Source organism: Aptenodytes forsteri, unplaced genomic scaffold (assembly GCF_000699145.1).
Source record: "Aptenodytes forsteri isolate BGI_AS27 unplaced genomic scaffold, ASM69914v1 Scaffold97, whole genome shotgun sequence".
Classification (NCBI taxonomy): Eukaryota; Metazoa; Chordata; class Aves; order Sphenisciformes; family Spheniscidae; genus Aptenodytes; species Aptenodytes forsteri.
In genome coordinates this window covers 1,651,709-1,662,137 of record NW_008795036.1, presented here as the reverse complement: position 1 = coordinate 1,662,137, position 10,429 = coordinate 1,651,709, and the positions used below count along the sequence as shown (strand labels likewise).

At 39.7% G+C, this 10,429-nt stretch overlaps 1 protein-coding gene across 1 annotated transcript; it reads left to right on the top strand.

Annotated features, from left to right (window-relative positions):
- The first annotated feature begins 18 nt into the window (after positions 1–18).
- SEC61B (Sec61 translocon beta subunit) lies at positions 19–5,400 on the top strand. The gene is made up of 4 exons (XM_009276659.1): positions 19–111; positions 212–309; positions 692–793; positions 5,065–5,400. Exons 1-4 carry the CDS (start codon positions 109–111, stop codon positions 5,150–5,152), a joined length of 291 nt encoding a protein of 96 aa, XP_009274934.1. The 5' UTR covers positions 19–108; the 3' UTR covers positions 5,153–5,400.
- The last annotated feature ends 5,029 nt before the right edge of the window (positions 5,401–10,429 follow it).

The following is a 10,429-nucleotide window of genomic DNA, read 5'->3' as shown; positions in this document are numbered from 1 at the left end:
GGCCCCGGGAGGCGCGGCGCGGGGGCGTGGCCTGCTGCGGGCAGGGACGTGGCCGGAGCGGAGCGTGTGCGAGGCCGTGCCGACTCCCGAGCCAGCGCTGCCGTCGCCATGGTGAGGTTCTGCCCGGGGCAGGGGGTGGCTGAGGCGCTCCCTCTCCCCTGGCCGCGTCTACCGCCTCTCATCCCCTCCCGGTTCTCTCCTCTCTCCGCAGCCCGGGCCCAACCCCAGCGCTACGAGCGTCGGCTCCTCCGGCCGCTCCCCAAGCAAGGCCGTGGCTCCCCGCGCGGCGGGCTCCACCGTCCGGCAGAGGTAGGTGCCTGCGGCGTCTTCGTAGCGGGGGCAACCCTTTTCCCCCCCGTCCTTTGTGCTCTGTGGCTGGGCAGCCCCAGCGGGGGGCAGAGGGACGGTGGGAACGGGCTGAGTTGTGTGCTTCCGTGCGGTGTGCGGGCAGGGCTCCTGTGGGTCCGACTCATCGGTCTTCGGTGCACCTGGCTGTAGCCCCTGGCGGTGCTATGCCAGCCACCGTGCCCTCTGCTTGCCTGGCTGCACAGGCTGGTGCCCTCTGCTTGCCTGGCTATACAGGCGGATGCAGGTGTCTTGCTTCTGCAGAGTGCCTCGGGGTGCTTCGTGCTAGAAGCTGGCAGAGCGCTGACGTATTTTGGTCTTTGTTTCGTTCTGTTATCCTCTAAAGGAAGAATGCCAGCTGTGGGACGAGAAGCGCAGGCCGTGCCACTTCCACAGGTACTGGTGGGATGTGGCGATTCTACACTGAGGACTCTCCAGGGCTCAAAGTGTAAGTTGGATACATGGGTGGTGGCAGGCATGGGGGCTATATATTTCACCTGCTTATGTAATCTTTCAGTCTTTGAATTGAGAGATCAATGTTCTGGTCTGCATGGGAAAACATGCTGAATTGATGGCTGCTTAGATAGATTTGGGATGAAATATTTTATTTAATCTGTAAACCTGGAGAGGTAGTTTTTGAAGTTATAGTGGCTTTAAAAAGGTAGGTACAAGTTATATTTTGTAATTGCCTAGACTTCCCTTAAGTGGTCTTTGAAGACTGCAAGCAATCCCTTTGAAATTGGGAAAGATTACTTGTCACAGTGAATTTAGGCATCTACATGTGTGGTTTTGTTCTCTTTAATTAAACTTTTGTTTTTTCTTTATTAATAGATACATTGTGATCCTGTGCCCCCCTTGAAAACATAATATAACTGACATGCCACATGTTTGCAGAATCTCAGGTGTTTTTATTAAAAAGCTGAAGATAAATTACTTTAGCTAAGCTTGCAAAGCGAGTAACATTCTGATACCTTGTATATCTGTTTTTACAAGGTGAATATTCCAAGATTATGGTCAAATATCTGGTGGTAGTCTCCCATAAGCTGTAAAGAGAGCCCAAGTTTCTGCTTTTTGGTGAGTTTGAGTCATTCAGATCAGTTTCCCAAACAAGCTTTGCAGCCTAATACTTGGGTAACAAAGGTGGAAGGTGTATTTCAGCTGATGGGTGTGTGCTAAGTCATACCCTGAACGGGAGTTTGTGCTTCTTGTAGAGTTATACTTCATGGCCTCTTGTTCTTACTGGGTTGAAGAGACTCGAGACACTCAGGGATGTCCCTATGGCTTCTTTTTTCTAGAATCCATTAGTATTTTATTTTGGAGCCTTTTAAGAGGGCTGCTGCTGGCTGCATGAACGGAACATTTGGGGAAGGGCTGGTGATAGTCTAGTTAGTGATTGTTCCATGAGTAATCCTTCCTCTGAAGTTGTCTTACGTGTTTTCATTTTCATATGTGCTTGACACTTTAAAAAACAAAAACTATACAGCAAACCATCAAAGTAGTGGTGTTCTGCTACTGCAGGTCTCTCTTTCTCCATTCTGAATCCAAAGAGGAGACAAGGCAAAGAAAAGACAATGAGCAATGATAGTGTTGTAGAGCAAATCTAGGCAGATAAGCAAGGCAACTACTTTGTGTGGTGTTTGGTCTACTAAAGCTCAATTAAAAAAAAAGAATAAAACCAAACTGAGAAAAACAGAAGTGTTCTACCATTAGGTAGATTTTTTTTTTTCCAATAGACTTGTGATACAAGCTGTCAAAGGAGCTTTACCAACTTCAGTAAGTTTCCTTGTGAATCCTTTGGTTTTGCTTTTGATGTTGAATGGCCACTCAATTGTTCTAATCTTCAATACAAGCAGGTCAGTAGATAGATTTTTCCCTTCTATTTATGTTGCAACACAGTGGTTCCCAGTTTTAAGGTTTTGGAACACTGGGAGTGGTTTTTTTGGCAAGCTACCATGGGTAGCTATGTGGTCAGGCTTTTAATGGAAGAAACAAATCTGTAAAAATGAGTTGGTTTTACAAATCACCTGCACACTAGATGCAACATTTTCTGAACCATGGCTTGGGAGCAATTTTCTTGCATACAGCTTTCCATGTATTTTTCTACATTTTTTTTTTTCCATAGCAACCAATTGTTACGATCTCTGTCCTATTAAGTAGTCTTAAAAATACAAATAGGTTATAGAGAGGTTGCGGTTGCCTCAGTAAAGTGCTTCAGCTGAAGCTATTTTTAGAAATGGTTGTGATCGCTACTGCATAAAGCAGTGTGAAAGCTTAGCCTGGTGGTGGGTTTTTTTTTGTGTTTTCTCATGTTGTTTAAAATATGAGCTCTTAAAAGTACTATGAAAAAATACATAAAAACACCTCAGAACAGGTTATTTCATGCTAGCTATGATCAGGAGAGTTCCGCTCTAGATCAAAAGTTTTATATTGCGCATAATTATACCTCTGATGCTTCAGGTATTTAGTGTCTGTACTCAACATCAGAAATAATAAATATGTTGAATAAGCAAGTTTGGTTTGCCTCAGGAAAGTACCTTTATCTGTAGTACAGGATGCTACAAAATATATATGTCTTTAAAAACAATGTTAGCAAAAGGGAGCTGTGGGGGATGTGGTTGAGAGTGGAATGTGGTATTTTTCTCTTTAAAACTCGGATCAAGCATCGCATACTTTGAAAAGAAGACTAAACCCAAACTTGTTGCTCTTTCTGTGACACTTGGTACCTGTGGTTCCTGTATCTTGTCTTGAGCTTTCTTACTTAAAGAGCCTATAGGCAGCGTTCCCTGTGGAGCCGTGATAGAGAATCAAATTGGGCTTGTGGTATAATATGCAGCCTTATGAAAGGCATTGCAGTACCAAATGCACAGTACCAAATCTTTAGAGGTGCCTGAATTGGGTTTGTTTATTTACTTATTTATTTATTTAAACTGCATGGTGGGCTGAGAAGATTCAGGTGTATGGAGGAGAATTGCAGGGTTTCGGCAGGTTGTCTTTGGAACTGGAGGAAATGAGATATACATGTCAGTATTGGAAAGCTGATTATTCTGCGGGGGGATCAATGTCATCTGCATGTTTAAAAAAACCACCAAACACACAAACAATCCCCCCTGTTTATTTCCATGTTGCTCTGTTCTGGTTAGTGGTGCTCCTCTATTCCTGTGTGCCTTTGGCAAAGAGTAGCTTACCTATTACTACTACTAAAGGCTCAAATGAACTAAATAGTAATCCAGATACAGTGTAAGGACTTTGTGCACCTGATATCATTATGATTTATATTATGTAGGACATAAACTTCAAATACGGATAAAACACTGGGGATTACGAAGTACATTCTGTTGCTTAGTGAAAGATAATCCCTTGATAAGGGTTGCTTATCTACTCACTGTGTGTACGGACTTTTTTTATTTTGCACGTTTTGTTACTGGTTTGTTACTGCTTTATGTCTGTGTTCAGGGTTCTCCATACCCAAGTAAGTCTACGATAGATAATAATTGAGTTTTAAAAGTCAATGTAAGACTATAGTTACGAACATTTGAAGTATATGGACCACGATCTCATAGAAAAATAGGTTAGTAAATTGTTTCAATCCATTCTCAGTTTTTTACTTTGTATTCAAGTAACATTTACCTGCTTGTAAACAGTAACCTGGAGGACAACAGAATTCATGGTGTTTCTCCCAACAGCAGGTTGAAAGTCAGAAATGAGATTGTACAGAGTGGTACGAAGCAGCGCTGAGCGCGTGTAATTGTGTGCGTAATTGTTGTGTCTTAGAACAGCGTGAAACAGCTGATTTAGTCTCTCAACATGCACCCTAAGATTAAACTTTTTTAAAAACATCATTATACAATTTCTAAACAATGTATAAAAGTGGGAAGGAAAAAGTTAAGAAATACAACAGAATTCATGGTGTTTCTCCCAACAGCAGGTTGAAAGTCAGAAATGAGATTGTACAGAGTGGTACGAAGCAGCGCTGAGCGCGTGTAATTGTGTGCGTAATTGTTGTGTCTTAGAACAGCGTGAAACAGCTGATTTAGTCTCTCAACATGCACCCTAAGATTAAACTTTTTTAAAAACATCATTATACAATTTCTAAACAATGTATAAAAGTGGGAAGGAAAAAAGTTAAGAAATTTGTTCATTTATACATTCTAGGTAATGATTTAGTGATGGAGTTAACTGACATTCAGTGTATCTTTTTCAAGAAAACAGAAGTCCCCGTCTCTCACCCACTGCTGCCATTGTTTTCAAATGAAATCAAACCTCTGAACAGCTAATGCGAATTTTATGCCAAAATTTTACTAGCCGCTAGAGGACTCTGTTGGTTTTTGTATCTGACTACATCTTTGCTCAGGTGGCTATCTGAGTAGTAAATACAGATGGTAATTTTCCAGAGATTGTTTTCACAACGATGAGTCATAATGAACGATTAATTACTTCTTAAATAAGTGGGGGGTTTTTGTTATTATATTGTGCTTTACAGTTATGTAACATTTAGGGTGTGTAAAACTATCTTTAAAAACATAGGGGCAGCAGCAGTTTTTGATAGAGATGGCTGTCTCATTTCTGTGTACTTTAAAGTATTGCTATGGGAATGGAATAAGAGTTTTCTCATACAATTGCTTATGAACTGATGAGTTCACTTCGCTGATAACGACTGGCCTTTGGACAAAGTAGGCTTTTTTTTTATGTTAATGCATTTTTTTTTTTCTTTATTTTTAGTGGGCCTGTTCCAGTTTTGGTCATGAGTCTTCTTTTTATTGCTTCTGTGTTTATGCTGCACATCTGGGGTAAATACACTCGTTCATAGACTCAGCTGCCAACTTAAAGCATACATCTTGGACCAAAAATATGGTGGATCCTGGTTGTTCTTGGAGAGAGACTGGGGAAGCTTCCTATCACCTGTTGAAGTCCTGTCAACTTTGGCTCTAATACCGAATGAATTTCTCAGTTCGCTATTTGGGCAGGTTTAAAGTCTGTCATGGGTCATTTTATATTTGTATCTGTACACATAGAATACAGGTATTGCAATAAAAGTTGTATATGGAAATAGAAACAGTCTTAACTGTATTTTTTTCCTCCTATTCCAACATACCACAACTAGAACATTGTACTTGTGGTTTTCATATGTAACCATATTTCTGAGTAAATGCTGTTTGACACTTCAAACCAGATTCTTCCATACTGTACGTTGCTATATAATTTTATGCCAGAAGATCTCTTTTTGTGAATGGGAGAAGCAAAATCTGGTGCACAAACATGCGAAGGTAAAAAACATGTTTGTTGAAATAAAACTGAGGTACACTAGCTGAGCTAGTCATGTTATTCTGTTAAATCCAGCTATTTTTCTGGATTTATTTCATTTATTTCCTAAATGCAAGTTAAGCTTTACTCAGTGCTCATTATATGTAAAAGTATATAAGTATGCTTGTTTTTCAAACTGCACTTGAGGAACAACATGAACTGGTACCTAACTGATTTTAAAAAGAATAATTGCATGGCTGTCAAAGACATGTTTCTCCTGCAGGTCCAGACTCTTTCAAGGAGACTTAGGGAGGAAAATGGAATGGGAGGACTGGAAAAGCAATGGCTGCATTTTAAATAACAGGACGTGCAAACAGGCTGAGATACAGCTAAGTGGCTCTTCAGATAATCACTCCAGTTTTCTTCTGAGTGGTGTTCTTTATTTTCCTTTTGAACAGACAGCTCTTCCTTCTCTTTTTAAAGGTACATACATATTGTATGTACGTTAGCGTTTCAGTTGTTTCTCACTGCTGATGTGGTCTTGAGATTCAGATAACCAAATCAGGCCTTTCGATACAGTTGGATAGAATTATTTTAGCCTGTTGTTACAATTCCTGTTTGAATATCAGCTTGTAATGGGAAAACAATATTCTTGGTTATGCAGCCTTGATAGTGTTGTCTGCGGACATGTTGTAGAAGCAGTCTCAAGCACCACCTTCCTTTAAAGCAATTCTTAAAGTAGCATTACTTCTGAAAAGAAGAAACTGTTCAGAACAAAAACAAGAATAAGGAATGTGGTCTCAGGGCTATAAGGATAATTGATTTGAGCTGTGCTTATGCCATAATACCTAGTGTAAATGTAGAGGGAAAGAAAGAAGACTTGGAGCAGAAACTGAAAATTGTCTTATAAAATGTAATGGTAGGAGGGCTATGTTTTCAAAGGATTGAAAGTTGAGGAACAGGGAATTCTGGTGACTCAAAGGCAGTAGGGTGGCAGAATCCACTAAAGTGGTGGAAACTGAGCCAAATAAATCATGTATCAGAGGGAAAAGGATCCACAAATCACTTACCGCTATGCATATGGAAGGGAAGTAAAAACGCAAGGGAAAATAAAACAAATAGGGGGATTAGCGCACCACTTCAAAAAGCGGAGATAAGGATCTCTTATTTAAATGCTTTGCCTAGCAAGAAAGTAAAATCTGTACGATCAGTGGTTTCCTTTTAAGGCAAGAAAGAAAATGCTAAGAAAAGACCAAATGCAAGTCAGTTGTTCTACTGACCATGTGGACAGACTGTGCTGCTGACTTAGTTTGTGGTACTCAAAGGGAAAGGAATAATGTACTCTAAAATAGTGTAAGGGAAAGGAATAATGGATAACAGTAATATCTAAGTGGGTAACCTCTTCTTTACTCTTGGTGATACAGTTTTCTAACACAGCAGGAAACAATTTTCTTTGAAACACTTCCGGTCCCTAAAAACTGTTTTGCCACATCAAATAATTCCATTTAAAGCCTTCCATATTTTTGCTTGTCTGGTATCTTGCTGCTTCTAACGACCAAAATCAGCGAGAACTCAGAAAAAGAAAGGGGGCGGGGGGCAGGCTCACTGCTGTACAGCCTACATTTAATTCAACTAAGTATAAAAATGTTGACTATTTTGACAGTGCTGTCCTTGATTAAGTATTTTGTTTCCTAGAATGGCCTGTCAAGGAGTCTAATGTCTCTAGTTTTGCACAAATTACTTCCCACCCCTTCTTGGCTTTGTATTTTGGAGGTGTGAACTTTCCTATGGTTTAAAAAACCTTGCTGCTTTAATTCGTGAAAGAAGTGATGCTTCAGTTGGATGCAGCTAGCTGAAACGTCCATAGCTTGCTTTGATGTTCCTTGTACATAATAAAAAGACAGATTTCTCTATCGTATGTTTTCAATTTGTGATCATTTTAATGATTAGCATAAAAGTGTTAGATATTCATGCTCATATTTTTAGCATTTCATGTACATGAGCTGTAGTGGATTCTTGCAACTGATGTTTATCAAAACTTCAGCTCCACAGAAGTACAGATAAAGAAATGCAGGTTGCAAAGCCTTACCAGAAGTTTGGCTAATAAAGAATGTGAAATTCTGTTTGGCCTGGGTGAATAAATTATGGCCATGCTGATAAAGAGCAGCTAATCTGTAATACAGAAAACTACGTCTTTCAGTAATAGGTGGAAAAGAAGAAAGGATGATAATTTGCAAAGCTTCATAGCGGACAACTAGGAATTAGTAAGACTTTGGATGTTTATGCCCACTTACATGTGATTGAAATATAAGCTTGGCTGAGCTGACTGTTAGAAATTGTTAATACATTTATAGTTTACTTAAATGCTACAGAAGGCTCTAGGTCCACGAAGATCTTTACTTTGTCTCCTTAACAATAAAGGTTCAGGAAATCTGGAAGAACTTGTATTTCCATAGAAGATATGATGAAGTACTAGAATCTTTTATTCTTGTCTTAAAAAAAAAATATTTGCAACCTCAGGCTCCATAATTCCTCAAATAAGGAAGGGGTTTTAAAAGGAAATCATGCTGTTGTACATCAGTACATCTGTGTCCCTTAAGCTTTCCCTCCCTCCCCCACCAATGGTCTGAGTATGTGTGCCAGCTTCAGCCTGATTTAACAGAGGAGTAGTAGCTGAAAGACACTATTCTTGGGGGTTGGGTGAAATAGGTAGCTGGTGGAAGAGGGAGACCGTAGAAGTTCCCTCTGAGCAAAAGACTCTCACTTTTAACTTGTTACCTAGGGAGAATAGGGGGAGAGCTAGACTTCTTAAATGCCTTTATGATAGGAAAAGCTTTAATCTTTGCTCTTGCACCTTTTTGCACATTGAAGTCAGTCACCCACAAGCTGTGGATCTGTAGGTATGTGGGCTTCATTAGTTCTGATGTTTCAGAACCTGTTACTTTTGCTGTCTGTGTAGAAGTCAGCTCTACTACACAAAAACAATCTTTTTTTTTTCCCCCTCTAGGCTTCGCTATTTACTGATATCTGGCTGGTTACATCCAGGCCAATCTTTCTTGTAGCGTGCATATAGCATATGAATTCATCCAATCTTTTGCCATCATGTCGTGATAAATACTGTGCTTCTGATAATCACTCACGGTGTTTCTCATTCTTGAAGGGACCAAGGGGAAGGGCAGTTATTCAAGTGCATAATTCATGACTGTCCCATACGTACACAGCTCTTTTGCAGCAGAAGGATTTTTTTTTTCTTTCATCACATCAGACACTGAATTTACTCTCCAAGAAGAAACTGTCAGCTCTTTTCAATGTCTCATCTATCTCCAGCTGTTTCTTAAGCTCTCTGAGCCTATCAGACATAACATAAACTAGCGTAAGCTCTCTTCAGTACTGTTCACAGTAAGTTGTAATGCCTTTAGTACAGGCATGTATATATATCTGTAAAGATAACATGCATGCACATGCCTATGGTCGCTTTATCAGTTTAGAAATGCAAAAGGATGCGTCTCTGAAAATGTAAGATGGTATGCCCTTATTAGACTGCACTGTGGCAGCAGTGCAAAGAAGCAAACAGAACAGCTTGTGTTCTCTTCCTCAGCTGTATTAGCTAGAGATGAGTGGATGCTATACTGAGATTATGTGGTGAGGGCTAAATGATTTTATAGATATATTAATGGATTCTGTGAGGGGCTTGGTAGAAAAATTTATCTTTTTTTTTTTTTTTTTTGGTCTGGAAAAAGAGATGCCTCGTTTCTTCAAAGGCTAACTTGTTACATACTTCCAGTTTTGATAATAAGGCTGCACTGACATCCTCATATTAGCTGTTCATATAAATGTGTTTCATAGAAGGCTATGTTTTGTAGACTTGGCATTGTTAGTAATATATTAAGAGCATTAATGATTCTTAACTTGGGATGTGAGCTGTAAGAGGGGACTGTGCCTTTTGGCTTTTTTTTATTGAGGGGAAAATTGTGTAGCATTTCTGATTTCTGCTTTGATTTCAGAAGTTGGTGAAAAGAAAGGCAGGCAAAGCAATAGCAGGGGTGAAGTTACTGAGTACACTTCATCCCTGACATGTATCGTGACCTTCTCTTCTTCCTTCTATATTCTAGTTGTGTCTTTTTCTCTGGGAGGCTGATGATTATGCTGAACTTTGCCATGTAGTAGGATAATGCTCTGATGCAGAGATGTGGCAGGTAGTAACAACAGTGAACAGAACAGACCCATTTTTCTCATGACAAAATCCAAGTTCAGATGTGGATCACCACAGGTTTGACACCTTTATCTCACATTTGGCTGCAGGTTGCAAATAATTATCCTCTTTTCTTATTTTGAAGGATTTTTCACACAGCTGCCTTCCAGAATAGTGTGTGTGATTTTTTGATCAACCAGCAATGGAGGAATTCTTTGAAGTTACACTATCATTTCATAAAACAGAACCAAGCAAAACTTTTCATGCACTGCCTCCTCCAAACAGCTGTTCGTCTTAATATTAACACAGTGAAATTCTAGCTAGTTTAGTGTGATTTTTTTTTTTTAGTTCAAGCATTTATCACTGAGTAAATATGCTGACCTGTTTTCCTCCTCTGATACTACAGAGAGATATCAAATATATTTACAAATGCTGCAGAGGTAAGACATTATCTCAGTGAAATGCTTCCCAAATAAAATCAGAACTAAATTTACAGTCAGTATGCTCCAGTTTCAGAGGGACTGCATCCCCAACATCTATTAATTATCAAACACCATTCTGTGAGACCTTCTTCCAAGTTTATTAGCTACTGTTCTGATTGTTTTTCTGGTAAGGTAATATGAAAAGAACCTAAAGCAATGTTGCCTTACG